The 19,887-nt window shown below is 36.6% G+C and overlaps 1 protein-coding gene across 1 annotated transcript; it reads right to left on the reverse strand.

The window, feature by feature from the left end:
* Positions 1-486: 486 nt before the first annotated feature.
* On the reverse strand, positions 487-19,637 carry CRNKL1 (crooked neck pre-mRNA splicing factor 1). The gene is made up of 14 exons (XM_036750868.1): positions 19,466-19,637; positions 17,600-17,752; positions 15,904-15,995; positions 15,542-15,700; positions 15,067-15,233; positions 12,952-13,130; positions 11,837-12,007; positions 7,923-8,114; positions 7,122-7,181; positions 4,392-4,472; positions 3,099-3,338; positions 2,488-2,589; positions 1,321-1,569; positions 487-908 (listed from the first exon to the last, which is right to left on the reverse strand). The coding sequence occupies exons 1-14, from the start codon at positions 19,514-19,516 to the stop codon at positions 741-743; spliced, it is 2,064 nt and encodes a 687-aa protein (XP_036606763.1). The 5' UTR covers positions 19,517-19,637; the 3' UTR covers positions 487-740.
* Positions 19,638-19,887: the final 250 nt, after the last annotated feature.

Below are 19,887 nucleotides of genomic sequence, written 5' to 3' on the forward strand. Positions count from 1 at the left end.
CACACCTAGGCCTTCCTAACTCTAACTCTAGTACTCTATCCACTGTCACACTTAACAACAGTTCAGTGGAAGCTGGACAGTTATTACAAATGTTTGTAAACACGCAATGTTTACCTTCATCTGAGTACACCCAACAATTTCGCATAAGGAATCCTCTATGTATAAAAACCAAGACTTACTGGAGGCAACTAGGTGGCATGGTGAGTAGAGCACCAGCCCTGGAGTCAGGAGGACCTGAGTTCAAATCCGGCCTCAGATACTTGACACACTTACTAGCTGTGTGACCTTGGGCAAGTCACTTAACCCCAATTGCCCTGCCCCCCCAAAAAAACAAGACATAGCCCACATTTTACATATTAAAAATGACACACTAGTTCTTTAACAGGAAATAGTATAGAAAAATGAAAGCTTAATGGTTACTACTTGACAAGATGACATTTGAAAGTTTTCTTGTTAATATGTAGTTATACAATCAGTCCAACCTCAGACATTTAAAAAATTCTGTATTTTGAAAAGATACTAAATATTATCTACAAAACAGATAAATTTATGTTATAAAGAAGAAATTCTGTGTCCTTTATTTACAGTCTTCTCAATGCTAATTTATCAGTATTTTAAAGGCATAGCAAAGGTACAAGGTTCATCACTGATAAAAAATACTGCACAAAAGTTTCCTTAGTCACAATAATATTAGAGTAGGATTTTATAAAAACAACAAAAATGCAATAACATGGAAAAAGTCAAGATTCACTCTCATCCACGTCTTTGTCCAGGTCTTGTTCTGCAGCATCCTTTTCCTGCTGCTGTTTCTTCCAAAGTTTGGCCATTGCCAACAGCTTGAGGTTGGGCTGGTTTGCGGCATCTTCTGGAAAGATATAATCGTAGTATTCTTCCCAACCAGCATCAGACTATGAAGAGAGAAAATAAAGAAGATGGAGTAGATATGCCTTAAATATCTAACTTTCAGCCACTTTAACTAATTGGAACACTTTCACAATGCATGGTCCTAGGCTAGCTAATTATTTGGCAAAGAAACAATGACTTTGCTAGAGTTAGTTGCCTAAAATCTGGGCGAGACAGTGTGGTTTATAAGTAACATAAAATTATAAAAGTATATGAGAACTTACCTATATTTATATAAAATCCAAAATCATAATCTCTGTAAGCCCAATATTCAATTCAATTAGCATTTATTAAGTGCCTTAACCAAATTTTAAATTGTCTGAACTTAAACCTGTAAATCTGAAAAAAATCCACAAGTATGTCCCTATCAATTTCTTTATACCAAACTGATAGCAGTCTTAGATTTCTAATTCTTACCCCATCTTCTGCCTGTACTTTTCTTCTCTTCTTAACTTTCTCTGGCATGAGTTTGTCCACTCTATCCTTATGAGATTCTGTTCCAAATTCATCTTCAAAGTTTCGCCAGGATTCTAATAACATGAGTCTCTCTTCTTTCTCTTCACAGTTTCTCATAGTTTTGTTAGCTTCTTCATAAATTTGTCTGCATTTAGTTAAACTTTCTTCGTTTCCTGCAGACAGCTCAAATTGGGCAAAACTGATCCACACCTAGAAAGAAGTCATTATGGAATCAAATTAAGACAAAATTCCATACAAAACAAGTGTAATACTAATGGCACTTCCTCCTGGCTTAATTTCTGGTTAGTTCTACCTAGACCAAATCAACATTTTCACATTCAGTAGTAGAAATGATAAAGTGACAAGAGCCCTATAGCAGTAAAAGGGTCAGCTAACGTTACATAAATTTCATCAGTGTTTTTAAGTCTTCTCAAAGTTGTTCGTCTTTACAATGTTGTTGCTACCTATCTCTTGACAGAGAGGTAATAAGACTCTAGATGCAAGAGACATACATTTTTGAACGCGGCCAATGTGGGTATTGGTTTTGCTTGACGATGCCTATTTGCTACAAGGATTTTTTCTTGTTTTTTCCTTTCTTTCTTTTTACCAATGAGAGGGGAGTGAGAGAGAGAGAACAAGAAAAGCCTGTTAATTGAGGAGTAAGATGCTGACAAGAGAAACTAACTTCTTATATCCTTCCCCAAACAGCAACAAGTAGTTTTTAGAAAATTTAAAAAAACAACAACTCAGAAATGGACTTGAGCACCAGCGCAATGGAAAAAAAAATTATAGATGAAGAGAAGCAGAGGAAGAAACAGAAACTCAACAAATTTATTCAATATTACTCTGGAAACATTTTTCTATTCTCTAATCTTAAAAAGCCTGAGATAACTTTCTAAAGTCTCGTTCCGTTCAGTGTTATTTTATTTTTCACAGGTCTCAACAATCTATTTGATATTAAAATTTCAAAGCCATTTGGACTATTCCCACTCTCCTTAAAAGCATTCTGGTATTTTGTTTTATACAAATAATAAAACTTTAAAACACAAGATTAAAATATTTTTCTAACTTAAAGACTACTGGCAAACAAAAAAATTAACAGTAACTACAAAAAACACACATAATTACCTTAACATGTTGTGTTCGTTGCAGCAATCTCCTGTAAAGACTTCTTGTTTTTTCAGATTCTTCTTGTTCAATTTCAAAATCAATGTAGGATTTCCAAAGCACCTAAATGAAGTAACTAAATAGCTCAGTGTTTAAACTTAAAAAAGTAAAATATCCCTAAGACCTCTTCCAATGTATTGTTTGATTACTAACTAGCTGAACAGCTAGACACGTACATATACACACACATATAATGTTTACTAACTATAAATAAACTTGATTGATAGAATACAACTGACAAATTTGGATAGTCACTTTTGCATCTCTCAGAACTCCTCAAGTGCTTAGCTCACCACAGCAAAGAAATTTTAGGACAAGTAACAGGTCTATGTTTCTCCTTTTGATTTGAGGAAACAACCTTTCCTTCAGGAGAAGGTAAATACTTTTAAAATGTTTTTACCATCTTTTTTCTGAGTCCCCAAGAATAGTAGAATTCTGGAAAAATAGTGAAATTATCCAGTTAGATTTCATTTTTGCTCCAGAATAGACACATTTAAACTACCAGTAACATTTTTAATAGTAAGCAATGCTAAGAAAATGCCCAAGATGTAATTATAATTTAAGTACTTCACCTCTGGCATGTCTAAACGTGGCTGACTAATGGCCAACTCATATATTGCCCGGGCTCTCTCAATATCTCCCAGAATTGTCTCTAACTCAGCAAATTTGATCCATGATGTACAATTTTCTGGCGCAAATTCCAGGAATTTTTCATAAAGTTTCCGGCAGCGGTCAAATTCTCGAAGCTGCAGCTCCAATTCAATGTAGACTTTAAACAGTTTGTTTTTGGGACACTTGCCAATAGAGGTTCCCTAGAAAATGAAATAAAAATACCATGACTTCCTAAATTCTCTTGCTGTTGCACAACAGTGGTCTGTGTCTTAGGGATCATTCTGGATGAAACATGCCCTGTTCAGTCAGTATCATAAACTATTCTCTTTTCCCATGGCATAAAATGGCTGCATTCTGATGAATGCTTAATGCTTTCCTAGCTAACTGGTAGTTTTGCTATGAGTTAACATTCTTTTCTTTTTCTTTTAACATTCCTTTCATGTTGTGAACTTTATAAGTTTCAGAAATAAGACAAAAAGCTAAAATTGGATAAGGAGTTGTGGGTAAATGTTTTATTCCAAATTTCTTGTTTAACTGTATAATTACAATGTAATGCATAATACAGTGAATCCAGAATGTTATCTTCACTGAACTTAACTTCAATTACATTAAGTTTGCTTTGCAAAAAGGGCTAAAGAGGAAAGTAATTTTCATTGGATCATTAGAAGTCGATAAGAAACCGAGGCCCAATATTATTCAAGGTCATAGAGGGAATTAGGAGCAAAGCCTGAGTCTGAACTCAGCTCTTCTAACTCCAAAATCCAATGTTTTTTTGTTGCTTTTACTAGTAATTTGGAGTTTACTCACTGATATCTGATGTATAAAGTTTCCTGTAATTAACTGGCAATTGAATGCAGGAAATAACCATTTCTTTTAAATTAGGAGACTATAAAAGTAGCTTTCAAATACTTCATTAGAGAGGCCAACCCTAATAGAGAAAGAGCAATAACCTACTGGTAGGGAAGATATACTTGCATATTAAAAGGAAAACTATATTCATATAATCAGAGATTAAGCATATACTGAGGAACAATTGGTTTCTGGTAACTACAATGTGGCTATAAATTAACTTTCAGTTGAAGGAGTAAAAGGCTCATTTGTGTTAAGCAGACAGGATGACAGCAATATCAATTTTATTCGACTACTAAAGATAAAACTTCACTCTGGTTTTCTGGATAATTTATGGTAACTACAATATTTAGTTTGATCAGTACATAACAAATCTTTAATTTCATGATCTCCACATAACTTACCAAAGCTCTTCTGGCAAATGGTAGATTTTTCTGTCTTATTTCAAATTGGGCATACAGTAGCCATATTTTGGCAAATGTAAACTGAAAAACAAAAGGACAAACCCCACCCCCAATTTAGAGGACTCTGAATTAAAAGGTTGTTGTTCCTCTGAAATAAATCTCATGGAGCTAATGGTGATGATATAGTTTGGTTACAATCGATTGCACGATGATACAGTAGTAGTACTGATTATTTTAATAACCCCGGGTGCTCCCTCTACTGATTAATACTGAACCCCTCCTCAATGAATATGTCAACAAGCATTTATTAAACACTAAGTGCCAAGCACTGGGGATACAAAGTAGGTCCCTGCCCTCGAGGAGCTCGCAGTCTAAAGGGAGAGACAGCATGCAAACAACTATGCACATGCAAGATATACAGAGTAGAAGGAAGGTAATCTCAGAGGGAAGGCATTAGCAGTGAGGGAAACCAGGAAAGGCCTCCTGACGGTGGGATTTGGGCTGAGTCTTAAAGAAAGTCAAGAGCAAGTGGTAAGTACAGAGAGTCATGTGAAGACAAGACAGTGTTGCCAGACTGCGAATGATAAGGTATAGTGAAATTTGAAAGCTAGGAAAGGAACAGGTTGTGAAGCACTTGGAATGCCAAACAGAGGATTTTATATTTGATTCTGGAGGTAAAAAGGAGTCACTGGAATTTGCTGAATAAGATGGTGATGTGGGCAGACCTATGCTTTAGGAAAAGTACTATGGCAGGTGAGGATACACTGGAGTAAGGCCAGATTTGAAGCCAAGAGACCAATCAGCAAGTTGATACAATAATCCAGTAGTGAGGTAATAGAGGTTGTACCAGGTAGATATGTGAGGGGAGAGGAGAAGATAGAAATAAGAGAGGCTGTGATGGTAGAAGGACAAAACTTGGCAAATGAATGGATATATGAAATGAATATGAGAGGATGCTAGGATGATACTGAATTTGTGAGCCTAGCTGACTAGGATAATGATGGTACCCTCGAGAATAAGAGGCAAGTTTGGAAGGGGAGAGGATTTAAGGGGAAAGAGAATGAGATGCCCACTGGACATCCAATTTGAGATGTTCAAAAGACAATGCAAGAGTGGAGCTTAGAATCAAAATTAGGGCTAGATATACGGAACTGGCAAACACCTTCATGAAGATGGTAACGGAACCTATTCACCAAAATAGGATAAAGGAAGTAGAGAAGAGGGTCCAGGATAGAGCCTTGGGGGACACCCATGGTTAGTGGGCATGACCTGAATGAAGAATCAGCAAAGGTATGCAGGAGAAGAGCATGATTAACTGTGTCAAAGGCTGCAGAGTACACAGTGGGCTGTGGCCATAAAAATGATCATTCTTTGGTTAACCTGGTGATGAGCTTCTCAAATTTAGCTAACCTGCTCCTCTGATTACAGAAATACAAGTAGGTAAAATGCACTGACCAACAAAGAAACCTAGTCAAAATTACTCTAAGGAGAAAAAAATTATTTTATGATATTTACAAATACAATAATTATTCAGTCCTTAGGCAAAGGTATGATGGAGACAATTTCATGGCCAAATTCAAGGAGATAACAGTCATTTAATGCTCAACAAATATTTATTGATTTATTCCCTAAACATGGCTTTGATCATTAAGTACTCCCTCTCCGGACTAGATTCTTTCTTGTGCCTTTCCTGCAATGTCCTGTTGCCATGTTTTTTTGACCAATCCAGCCCACAGTCCTTCCTTTCACCTCCTAGAGCACTTAGTTCCTATACAAATCATTTGGCAATTAGCAGATATACTCCCTTGCACTGGTATTAACTTTTTATATGTGAATGCCTTACTTTCCCTAATTAAGTATGTGAGCTCCTGCAGAAAATGGGCCATGTCTACTTCTTTGAAACCACCACACTGCCTGGCACTGTGCTATGACAGTTAGTTAATAAGTTCACGAAAGGGAGAACTATATTTGTCAGAGATAGATTTTTTTTACCACCTTGGAATTTATACAATTCAGTTCATTTTTTAAGCACTTAAAATGTATGAAGCACTGTCTTAGAAGCTGTAGATACAAATGAGAAAAATGGCACAGACCTTGCTCTAACCTACAATGATGCCAACCTACAATTTAGCAGGAGGTACAAAGCACATGTGATGATGCAAATCAGAATATAATAAATGTATATGTCAGAGCACCACAAGAGATTTGAGAAGATTCTCTCATGACACCCTGACCTATACAAATATTTCATGGAGGATGTGGCATCTGATCCAACCCTTGAAAGGAAAGGAAGGATTTCAGAAGACAAAAACGTAAAGGAACTCTATTCAACATGGGGAGAAGCAGGTGAAAATGGGTAAAGGCAAGAGAAAATAGGCCAACATTAGAGTACAGCAGTATAAAGTTTAGCTTGAACATAAGAATGATGGAAAGTAGTATGAAATAAGAGTAGAAATGTTGGTCAAAGCCAGAATATAAAATTCCTTGAACTTTAATACAGTGGCAATGAGAAGCCACTGTGGTTTTTGCGAAGAGCTATGATAAAATATAGGTGTTGCCACTGGGGAGCTGGAGCTTAGAGAAGAGGTTAGAGGGTAAGTATATAGATTTGGGACTCATTGGCTAAGTAAAGCCATAAGAATGAATAAGACTGGCAAAGGAAAAAGAAGAAAAGGCCTAAAACCAAACCCTGGAGGACACTGAAACTTAGAGGAGGAGGAAGAGCCATACCTTTTTGTGAGGAATCAATTTCAAACAAGCTTGATATACCTGTCTGGTCCTCTCTGGATCCTATAAACAAAGAGCAGAAACTTTCAGGAAAATTATCTTTTTTTGCAGCAGATATTTGTAATTCTAATTAAAATACACAACCCAAACCTAAACTATTTTCAGATGTTCATGTTTTCAAATACTGACTTCATTTGTGATAAAAATAAACTGAGTTTCTTTGAAGAGCTTTTTTCCTTATCAGCAAAAATAAAACTGTTCAGTATTCTCTGAACAATAAAATATACATGTAAGTATACACATAGGCACATGTGTGCATACACACTTATTTTTTTGCTCAGATCATCAGAATATAAACTCCCCCCTCCATCTCCCTCCCAAATCCCTATAATTTAACCAAATGACTTTTCCTGGATATATCACTTGATATGCACTTGAAATAGAAACTTATGATTTAACTATGAACTTGATAAAAATTATTAAGAAAGCCCAAGAGAAACTACATATAATTAAATAAAATCTTACCTAGGTTGATTTATTCATCTTACATATCAAGTGGCATCACTTTACAATCCAAAGAGAGAAAAAGAACTTTGTGTGTTCTGCAAACAGGAAGGTTTTGAAATATACTATACAGGAAATATGAAATTAACCCTGTACTCAAAGGTCACTATATCTTATACACAGTATGGGCTTACTTGGCACCTGAACCTTGATTCTCCAGTTTGAAGGAGTTCAAACTTAAACCATAGGGAGATGAGAAGCCATGAATACCCTACATGCATTTATTCCTGTGCCTTTTACCTTTGCCTCCAACTCTTCATAAAGCGCATAGTTGATCCAGAGGTATATATACCGCTTCCAATGCCTCTTCTCTTGGATTGGTGGCACATTGGCAATGGCTCTTTCATATACCTCTCGCACAGTGTCTGGTTCTGCATCACTTTCCACCAATCGCAAATAATCAAACCAGGCATCATAATTGTGTGGATTGGCCTAAGAAGAAAACCAGTTCCATAATCCATCATAAACTACATTTTACCTCATTAGGAGAGGTAGTGGTGAGGGACTTTCCAGTTATCTAGGCAACATGATCATTAACAGTGAGAATTTACATAATAACTATTTCCTAAGGCTTTCAGAACCCTTCTAAAGAATTCTGACCTTTTTTCTTAGAAAATTCCTGACAGATCTGACAAATAAAGGTTAAAAGACGTACCAAATACCACAGGGCCAACGAATGCAGAGCCAAGGCCAAAGTCGAGATTTACGCACTCACACATTTTTTTTTTTGTTGCTGCTTTGGTATTTTGAATAAGCAGTAACACGCTATAAGGAAATTCATAGAATTTCAGACTTGGAAGAGACTTTAGAAGCTATCTAGTCCAACCCATACCCCCCAAAAAAATTTCCACCAAAACATATCTGACACGTGTTCATCTAGTCTCTGCCTGAAGACCTTCAGTGAAGGGAAATGACCACCTCCTACCATTCAACTTAGGGAAAGCTATAATTGTTATTTTTTCCTGACACTGAACCGAAATTTACCTTTTTAAAAATCTCGGAAAAAATGTACCTAAATCCTTCTAATTCGTCTTCCACATTAAAGTCTTTCAAAGACTTGAAAAGAGCCACCATGACCTTTTCTCTTCTCTGTTCCTTCAACCAAGCTTCACAAAGCATGGATTCAAGGCCCTTCACTATTCTGGTTGTTATCCTCCATAGAGTATCCAGCTTATAAATATGCTCCCTAAACAGGGGTGCCCAGAACCTAACATGATAGTCTAGATATGATCTGAGTAGGACAAAAATCCAATGGAATTACTGCCTTTTTATTCCTAGAAATGACACCTCTCTTAATATGGCCCAACATCCCATTATCTTTTTTGGTTTCTATTGCATAATATTTTTAACTTATATTGAGTTTGCAGTCCACAAAAATCCTCAGATCTTCTTTGGATACTGCCAACTATGCCTCCTCATTTTGTCTTGGTGAAGTCAATTTCTTTAACAAGTTTTATTGGTGCTTTTTGCTTTTATGTCAATTGTTTGTAAAATGTCATCCACTCACTTTCCAGAATTGAATTTTCCCTTATTAAAAAGAGTTAAATAAAAACAATGGATACAGAAGCTATGTCTGACAACATACACAACAGTCTATTCTTACAGTATGCTGAAAGGAGAGTTGTTATATTTAATCACCTGCTCTTTGGGACCACCTGATTCTTGAGTCTGGAGGAATCTAATTTTTTAAATACAAATATAAGCTTTTAAGTTTCTTGGTTACACCAAGTGTAATTCTTTTGAATTTAAATTAAACATATTTACAATATGTTAGGAGATGGAACTGTATCTTTGGAACTTAAGCTAAAAGAAGAGATATAAAATGTTCTTTTCCAGGACTAGTTTCTGAAACTTCTTTGAATGGGAATGAACGATTGAGATTATATGCAATACAAAAAATCATAGGATTTAGAAAGCCCTTTCAGACCCACTTTCAAAGATTACTTTAAATATATTTGAAATTCAAATTCAATAAACATTTTAAGTATCTACACAGTAAAAAACACCATGCTAGACAAGATGCTTGGTACACAAAAATGAAAAATGAGATCATCTTGCTACTAAGGAACTTAAGATACAGCAAAAGGATGTAAGAGGACTCAACATTCACATCAATAATTGTAATACAACTTAGAAAATGAGTAAAGGTAATGGAGAATTCAGAGTGGCCTGAAAAACATAAGTAAAGAGAGATCAAATTTATCATCTATCTCAGGAAATAAAGAAGGCTTCATTAAATGTCAATGTAGCTGGGCCTTGAAGAATATAATTAGAGCAGGATATAGAATAAATACAAAAGGCAAGAAGTGGTGGTTGTGTGAATAAAGAGAAGGGGTTGGATATGAGCTAGAAATGCTAAAATGCGGTAACTGATTGTCAAGGAGGTTACCAGGAAGACGGTCACACACTTCAGAGACATATGGAAATTCAGTAGACAGAAAAGTATTTTGGGAAAGCAGTTTTGAGAATGCTGACTTTCATATAGCATAACAACTGCATCCTTACTGGTCTTGGTGCTTCCAGTCTTTATCTTCTCCAATCCATCCTCCACAAATAAAATAATCTTCTTAAAGCACAAGTCTGTCCACGTCAGTTCCTTAACTCAAAAAATCTCAGTACATTCACGTTAACTTGTAGAATAAGCTACAAATTCCTCAGTCTAAAATTTGAAGCTCTTTAAAATGTGGTTCCCACAGATCTTTCCAAGTTTATTTCCTATTGCTCCCTTAGACACGCACTAGATTCCAGCCAAAACTGTTATTACTTCTACTTGAGCTCGACATGCCATTCCCCACCTGAGTCTTTCTCGAGGTACTCCCATTTCTAGCATATGCCTCTCCTCCTTGCCTTCACCCTCCTAGAACCCCTGCTCTCTTTCAAAGCTCAGCTCAGGTGCCAACTCCTGCAGTTGTTAGTGCTTTCAGCTTCCGAAAATTATTTTGTATTTACTATTTGTGTCTGTGGCATCACCCCAGAGAGTATAGTACCTTAAAGCAGGAACTACTTCACTGGATCTGAGCATGACACCCTTACTCTACAAACTTCAATTGCTCCCAAGTATCTATAAGATAAAATATGCATTCCTGTTTATCTCTTGATGCCCTTCACAAACTGGCCCCAAACTGTCTTTAGCTTCACTGTCCATTACTCATCCTTGAACAACCTATGAGCCAACCAAACTGGCCACCTCCGAATTCCTCACCCAAGCCATCTCATCTCCCATTTGTCTACCTTTGTACTGGCTATCCCCCAGGCCTGGATTGGCCTCCCTCTTTACCTCCTCCCTAGATAATCCCATTCTTCCTTTAAGACACAACTCAGGCCTCAATTTCTACTTGAAGCCTTTCCAGATTCTCCCAATTGCTAAGGCCTTATTCTTCCAAACGACACTGTAACTATTTTCTCCATCTTTATCTTGTATATATTTATATATTATGTGTTACTGTTATCTCCTCTACTAGAATATAAGTTCTTTGTGACCAGAGGTCATGTCAATCTTTGTATTTGTACCCCTAACACCTTTTGCAGTGGCTGCCACATTAGGCTCTTTAATAAAGGTTTGATGATTGACTGACTGAGGTGCCCAGGTCATCTCCCTGTACGTAGCAGGTGCTTAGTATTCCTTGAATTGAGGAGGATCAAGAAAGAAGAGGTGGTCGATAATGCTAAATGGCACAGGAAAGTCAAAGAGGATGGAGATTGCAAGGGACTGAAGAGTTTGGGGGCAAAGAAAGGGGTGATTAATGGAGAAGTTTACTGGGGAGAGTGAAGGAATGGGATGAGATCGAGATCACAGATTAGCTTTGGCAAAGAGGATGTCTCTGAAATCTTCCAATGGCAGAAGGGAAGGAGGGTGGGACAGGAAAAAGTTTTGAAGCTTTGATGAGCCAATTTGTGAGAGCTCATTTCCAAAGGACTTAAAACTTCTGATTAGATGAGGTGGGATTAAAGGATTATGAAGTTTTCAACAGTTGCTAAGGTGAATATGAAAGAGAATCAATAAGAAATGAGCAGAAACATTGTTGTAGAGTAGCAAGGGCCCACTCAGTTGAAGGCTGACAGCATGAAATGGCAATTAACCCAGTCCCAACAGTTTCATGACTTCCTGCTTGAGAAAAGAATAGGGAAGATATTACTAATATAGGTATACTCACCTTCACCTCCTCTTCATACTGGAATCTCCGTTTGCTCACAATGATGTCTTCGATACCTCGCCTATCCCCAAATTTCTTTTCAAAGATTGTGTAATTTTTAAAGAGTTCTTGGGCTTCCTGCTTCGAAATTCTATCCAGGGCATATTTGTAGATCACTCGTACCCTTTCAAACTATAAATAACAAAAGCTTCAATCCAAATGCTAATATGTTTTAACAATTATTTCTTATCTCATTTAAAATATCTAAGAAGTTATATGACACATAATTTTTAAGTGCTGAGGATTGAAATGCTGAGAATTGAACATGACCAAAATTATGTATTGATGCAAGATTCTTTTCTTCAATAACTCAGTTGGGATGCGCTCACCAATGACACACACAGATCTACCTAATTAATGTCTCTAAATCTTAGTAGACAGTATTCATGAGTTGCTATGGCCAAGAAAAAAAAACACCAACTGATGGTAGAAGTCAGGCTTCTGGTGATAAATTTAGCTTGGGTGATTCTTAAAAGACAGGCATACAAGATCATTAACAATCTCAATCTGAAGCCCTTCCAACTCAGCAGGATCTGTAAGAACTTGTGCTTTAATAGCACAGTCTTTGCCACAAGCACCACCGTGCCACCAGCCACTGGAGTAGGATTTTAGTGGAAGTTTGCTGCCAGATTAAATCACCTCTTTCCAACATCAGTCAAAAGCTTGAACATTCCCCAACTTTCTTTGGACTAACGCAAAAATTCTTAACCTAGCATTCAAAGCCTTTTACTGTCCCCCAACTTACTTTTAAAGCCTTATTTTCTATTATCCCCCTTTGCTTACTCTATGTCTACTCATCTCTTCACTTTAAAGGCCCAGCTCAAGTTCAGCCCATTAAGGCTTTCCTTTCCAACCCAGTTCTCAACAATTATTTCCTCCTCTGATTTCCTATAACTCTTCCTGTCTAAACTACTCCTCTCTTTAGTGTAGAAATGTTGACTATATGCCTTATTAAAATAACTTCTAAAAAAAAGATAAAAGAATAACACAAAATGGACATCTATTTAGTAGTACAGTAAGTAGAAATCTTATACAAGTATTTTTGCATAATATACAGAAATTGCAAGTGTACTTACTTCTTTTTGATTTTCTTCAAACTTAGCAAAGGATACATAGAGATGTTCATCCATATGTTCATCTCCAAAGAATTCCACAGCTCTTTCATACACTTTCCTTGCATGAGCAAAGTAGCCATGTTTTTCTTCAAAGCGAGCATACTTGATCCAGTTTTTAACATCGGGGTGCACGAGGACAAGTACAGTGGAATTAAGGAAATGCTAGCCAGAGTATCGATGCATTTTTGCAAGTCCAATCACTAGTAGAACCCAAATGAAATGACCAAATCTCACAAATACCCAACTATCCCTTAGGGCATAGTTTCTTAACCATTTTTGTGATAAGGACTGACCCACTCCTTGCTTTTGCAGACTGGAAAAGCCTATGGATGGACTCTCCCAAAAAATGTTTTTTAATGCCCTGAATAAAAGACAAAGTATGCAAACCTTTTATATTGAAATGCAATTATTGAAAAAAATTTTCAACTTCATGGACTTTAGGTTAAGAATTTCTGCTTTCAGGGGAAAAACCCAACACAGATTTACCATCAGATTTAAAATGTAACCAAAGAAACTAAATTCCTCAATTGATAAATGGTTAAAGGATATGAACAGGCAGTTTTCAGAGGAAGAAATTAAAGATATCTATAGTCATATGAAAAAAATGCTCTAAATCACTATTTGATGACAGAAATGCAAATCAAAACAACTTTGAGGTACCACATCTCTCCTGTCAGATTGGTCAACATGACAAAACAGAAAAATCACAAATGCTGGAGAGAATGTGGTAAAATTGTTGGTGGAGTTGTGAACTGATCCAGCCATTCTGGAGAACAATTTGGAACTATGCCCAAAGGGCTATAAAGATGTACACACCCTTTGATCCAGCAATACCACTTCTAGGGCTGTATCCCAAAGAGATCACAGAAGTGGGAAATGGACCTGTAACGTACAAAAATATTTACAGTAACTCTTTTTGTGGTGGCAAAGAATTGGAAATCAAAGGGATGCCCATCAATTGGGGAATGGCTAAATAAGTTGTGGCATATGAATGTAATGGAATACTATTGTGCTATAAGAAACAGGAAGCAGACAGACTTCATAATAACCTGGAAAGACCTTTGTGATCTGCTGCTGAGTGAGGGGAGCAGAACCAGGAGAACATTATACACCATTACTGACAGTATCTGTGATGACTAACTTTGATAGAGTCAGCTGTTCTCAGCAATACAAGGTTCTAAAACAACTCTGAAGGACTCATGATGGAAAAAGCTATGCACGCCCAGAGAAAGAATTACTGAGTCTGAATGTAGACTGAGGCAAACTATTTGCTCTTTTTTTTTCTTTTTTGGTTTTGTTTCTTCTTCCTCATGATTCATTCCATTGGTCATAATTCTTCTTTACAACCTAACTATTGTGTAAATAAGTTTAATGTGAAGGTATACCCATATCGGATTACATGCTGTCCTGGAGAGGAGAAGGAAGGAAAGGAGGGGGAGAAAATTTGGAACTAAAAACTTGTGGAACTGAGTGTTGTAAACTAAAAATAAAAAATAAATTAAAAAAAAGAAACTAAGAAGGATAGATAGAATGGACTCATTAAACAAATGTGAACAAGATTTTCTTAATATGAATCTGAGAAAAGCAAGACTCGGTGCAGCCCTTGAAAAGGGGCTATGACTTCTGTTTAAAACAGCATTAATTGGCAACACATAATAATAGTAAAAGCACTGATGTTAGAGCCAAATGATAAAATCCTAGCTCTGCTACTTAATAACTAGAAGACCTTGGGCAAATCACTTTATTTTAACGAGCTTGTTTCCTTATCTGTTAAATGGGGATGATGACAGTAATACTACTACGATACTACCTGTTTTCCAGGGTTACTTTAAGAATTTGTCAATTACATGACAAACAATCACATTATAAAAAGAACAAATAGAAATAAAATGAATGCCTTGAAAATACCACTAAGAATTACCCAGAAATGGGTACATAAAGTACATAAAATCTGTATCCTTAACTGCTTACTCATGAAATAAATGCTACCAAGTATAAGAAGCAAGTGACTAGCTAAGGGATATATGGCATACATCTGATAATCAAATCATAATTAAAAAATGTTTCAAAGGATATATCTTTCATAAATGCAACGTGCCCGATCCACCTCTTTATATCGCAGTTCGAAGTTGATATAGGAGTGCCAGGCTTGCTCCTCAGGCTGCCATTCCATCCAGCGTTCAAATACTTGCCGGCCTCCAGCAATATTTCCCAACATCTCTTCCATATAAGTGTATTTGTACCTGTAACAAAATCATTCCAAGATAACCCCTGGAGTCAAAATGGAGTCAAAGGAAGAAATGAACCTTGGAGATTTCTTATTTATTCATGTCTTTAATAGGATGGTGACTTAAGGCTTCACTGTCCAAAAGATTAATAAAACAATACTATCTCTGATTAAAATATTACCTTCCAGAAATGATCAAACATTTGAAATGCAGGTGGTTAAAAATTCATGTGTTTCAATAAGGAGTTCTTTTGTATAAAAGTGTAGCTAAGTTTGTGAATCTACTAAGCTACATAAAAACAAATCATACCGATATCACCTTACCAGAACTGGTTGACCCGGGGAAGAGTTGTGATGGCCCGATCCCAGATATTTCGGGCATGATTTACTTGGCGATTCTTCATTTCCATTTCTGCATATTTTAGCCAGAGAGTGATATTTCGATAGTCGACATCTAAGGCTCGCTCGTATATGGAACGGGCCCTGTAAGGTAACATTTTGAGGGGGAAAGTATGTAAGACTTGACCAAGTAAGTATCTGAAATACCTTACATAATTCAAATGAAATGTTCATCTTACTAATGCAGATGCATAATATCTTGTACTCGTGCGACCAAAATTTTTCAAATCTATTAGCTTATTTCATCACCATATATGAAATGAGATTCTTATACATGTGAACTTTACCTCTGAATTTCTTTTAGACTCTCTTCCCATTGTGCGTATTTTATCCAGTTACTAATCACAGTTCTATTCTTCCTTATATTGTCCTCAAAAGTCTATGAAAAGAGAGAAGAGTCAACTCAAATGAAACCAATTAAAAGTGAAATTATATACTTGGGTTCAATTCTTACAGTAATAAAAGTAATTCATTTAAATTTAAGTCACAGACATCACATTCTAAAACCTCTGTACTTGAAGGAACCTATGAAAACAGATAGGTACTTGGAACAAATCCTTATGACGCCAAATTCCATCAGGATGACAAGAAGAAAAATAGCAGAATATATCCAATCATTAACAGTGTGTTTAAGACTTTAATGCTCATACATTGTAATCATAGTAATACCTAAGCAGATCCAGCTTGGTACACATTTAAGTAATTATTTATTTTGTTAAAAAATTGTCATAAAAATAACATTAGCAAAAACATTCAAAATAAGGAATATATTACATAAAACCTAAGCATTTAATAAAATAAGACTAAACAAACTGCTGGTGCTTTTAGAGAAGACAAAGTATGCAGAGCCTCTTGTTGAGTAAGTATCTCATTCTAAATAGCATGTCCTCTCTCTAGCTACCAACCTTGTTTAGAGCCTTCACATTTTAAAAAAGTATTACTATAATCTCATTCCTCTAGTGGACTGAAACTATTTTGGCTGTGAAATAGAAGAAAAAAGAAGATTTTACTTATATAGGCAAAATCTAATTGGTTAATATTTAACAGTGACAAAATTAATGTCCTAAGAGGCCATGGATTACTAGAATGCATTAGTGCCAAAAAAAACCCCACTAGTTTTAAGGTCATTCTTAGCTATGTGATCCTGATTAAGTCACTTAAGGTTTCAGAATCAGTTTCTTCATCTACAGTGGTTGGAATGCTGGGTCCAGAGCCAGGAAGATCTGAGTTGACATTTCACCTCAGATAGTTACTAGCCTTGTAACCCTGGGTAAGCCACTCAATTTCTAAATTTCTTTTTTTTTTAATTTTTAGTTTACAACACTCAGTTCTACATAATTTTGAGTTCCAGATTTTCTTCCTCCCCAAGACAGCATGGAATCCGATATATCTTTTACGTATAACTTCGTATTGAACTTATTTACACAACAGTCAAGTTGTGAAGAAGAATTATGACCAACGGAATGAATCATGAGAAAGAAGAAACAGAACCAAAAAAAACCAAACAAACAAACAAACAAAAAAAAAACAAAAACAAAAGAGAGGAAAAAAAGGGGGAAAAAAGGTGGGCATAAAGTGTGCCTCAATCTGCATTTATAGTTCATAGTTCTTTCTCTGGATGTAGATAGGATTCTCCATCATGAGCCCTTTGGAGAATCTCTAAATTTCTGCAACTGAAAAATAGGGAGAATAAGAGCACCTCTCTCCCAGAGCTGTTGTGAAGATCAAATGACATAACATTTGTCAAGTGCTTGGTACAGACTCTTAGTCTGTACCATAGTAGGCTCTTAATAAATGGTTGTCCCTTTCTTCTTTCCCTTGTACTATCTATTCCACAGGAGTTTTGTGAGGAAATCAGTTTGTAAATCTTTTATATCAGTTATTAATAATATCCATTTTAATCTCTCTAATCAAGCTCTTAACCAACAATCTTTATAGCTCACAGCACTCCTCTGGATGGGCTGAAGTCTATTTTTTACTTACCTTTCTTTTCCTTAGTTTATAATCATTTAATTCTTCTTCATCTGTGATCTTCTGTTGAGGAGGTGGTGGCAGAAGCTCAAGCTCTCTTTCTTTAGCTTCCCTCAAAAGCTGCTCTGCTGTGATCTGTACTTCAGCAGGGGCTTTGTTTTTCACCTTAAAAATGAATTACATTTACCTTTGGTATCTGCATTTTTCACTATACAAAGTTTCAAATAATAATCATATCTGTAATTGATATGGTGTGTGCATGTATATATAAATTTCTGGACCATATTACAAGATATTCTATTAGGGAGATTATGTTTTCACTTCTTTATGAAATTACATAAGAAGCTTTACTACTTCTACCCTAGCTTTGTCTTAAGGGAAAGTTAGCAATAAGATGAATGTATACGCTCATCTCTTGAAATGTTTTAGACCTAAGAGCTGCTTTAAGTGACTGTATTCGTGATTTTAAAAAAGTAAAAGGCGACTCAGTATTATATGGCTTAGTATAAAAATAAATATGGATCCTGGAGGAAATACTTTGAATGTTACTTTCATGCGACATTTTAATTTGTTTTAAAAATATGTATCATATTTTAGTCAAGTTAATAAAAAACCTTTATTTATAAGACTCTTTTTCTTATACCTCTTAAAGTGATAAATGAATTAAATGGTCTGAAACATATACTTATGTCTAAAGCCATATTTAAAACAGGAACCTTAAGATATGAATTCAAATACCAGCTCTGCCACTTACTGTGTGACCTTGGGTAGGACCTCTGAGCCTATTTCCCTTAGCTGTAAAGTGATGATGATAATATCCACACTAGTTCCATTATGAGGATGAAATAACATACTATGTCACACTTTACAAACTATAGGTTGGAAGTAAATACATTTGAAAGGTAAACTTTCCGATTAAATAGGAAGTTACAACTGAATAGTTATAACATAATACCAAGATGGTATTTATACACTGGGGTTGGGAGAGGAGAGTAAAATCACTCTGAATGGAACTAATTAGCTTTCTTGTTGAGGAGATGAGTATGGCGAACAACTGTTTTGGTTTGGTTGTAAATGTTCAGTGTGGTTTCACAGCTGGTAAGAGAAAACACAGGGAAAAGGGACCTGAATCATCTCTTGTAATGTTTTAGACCTAAGAGCTGCTTCAAGTGACTGTATTCGTGCTTTAAAAAAGTAAAAGGCGACTCAGTAGTATATGGAAAATATCTATTGGGTATGATGGAAATAGACTTTAGAGGCCAAAGGCCATCACATGTTTCCTAATGTTTATATGATTACTCCCCAAAATATTACTTGGTAAAAGTGGGATTGCTGATGTCAAAGAATTGACTTCCTGGGGTTTACACACATGCAAAACCAACAGACCTCAGTAAGTCAGTTCTCGGCATTTGAACAGTGGAATCATAGCGTGGGGTCGCAAGTACTGAGCTTTCGGGGCTATGGGTTCTTTCGTTAGAAGATTAGTAATTACAGGTTTTTTGTGCTTACACGCCAGGATGAACGCATTTAATAGTAACATCTAAATACTGTTGACGCATAATGAACAGTTACTTCTCACTGGCATAGGATTTTTCTAAAATAACTTCCCACTTAGTAAAGCCCCCTGGCCAGGCTTCTTCCCGAAGCTGGAAATTAATAAATATATGCTAAGCTGGGGACACGCTGCCTCCAGAGACTCCCCATTCACAGATGCTTTCTTCCCATTCCCTTCCCGTCTCCCGGTATCACAACACCAGGAAGCTTTTTCTTCGCCTCCTGACAGGGACAGGGACTACAGAACACCACCAACAGCCTTTTTTTCGCGCTCCGCCCCGCCCCCCACCCCCTCAATTCGACGGCCCCACGGGTCACTCCTACCTTAGCCACTTTGGGGATCCGCTGCTTTCCGGCAGCGGTGGAGGCCGCCATGTTTGCGTGGATGCGCCCGCGACTCCTTCAGAACCGCCTCCAATCCGTATGTTGTGCCCTTTAATCTCCCCGAAACCACCTCAACCCACTCTGATGAGCTCAAGAAGACAGACAACAACTCCAAGCCGGAACCGGAAACGGAACTGTCGTCATCGAGACGTGACCCTTAACCCTTAGCCGTCACGTGACGGAAAGAGACGCCGTTTCTATAGTAACTGGCGTTCGGCGTCTGTCCTGGAGTTAGAGCAGAGAGAGCTGTAGCTGGGGTGAGTCAAGTTAAGATGGGTTCAACTGGGTGCAGCGGAAAGTTTACACGTATTCTAACTGTGGTGTACTATGAGTGGTTTAGGGCCAAGGGATTTGGGTGTCAG

The sequence above is a fragment of the Trichosurus vulpecula genome, chromosome 3 (genome assembly GCF_011100635.1).
Source record: "Trichosurus vulpecula isolate mTriVul1 chromosome 3, mTriVul1.pri, whole genome shotgun sequence".
Lineage (NCBI taxonomy): Eukaryota > Metazoa > Chordata > Mammalia > Diprotodontia > Phalangeridae > Trichosurus > Trichosurus vulpecula.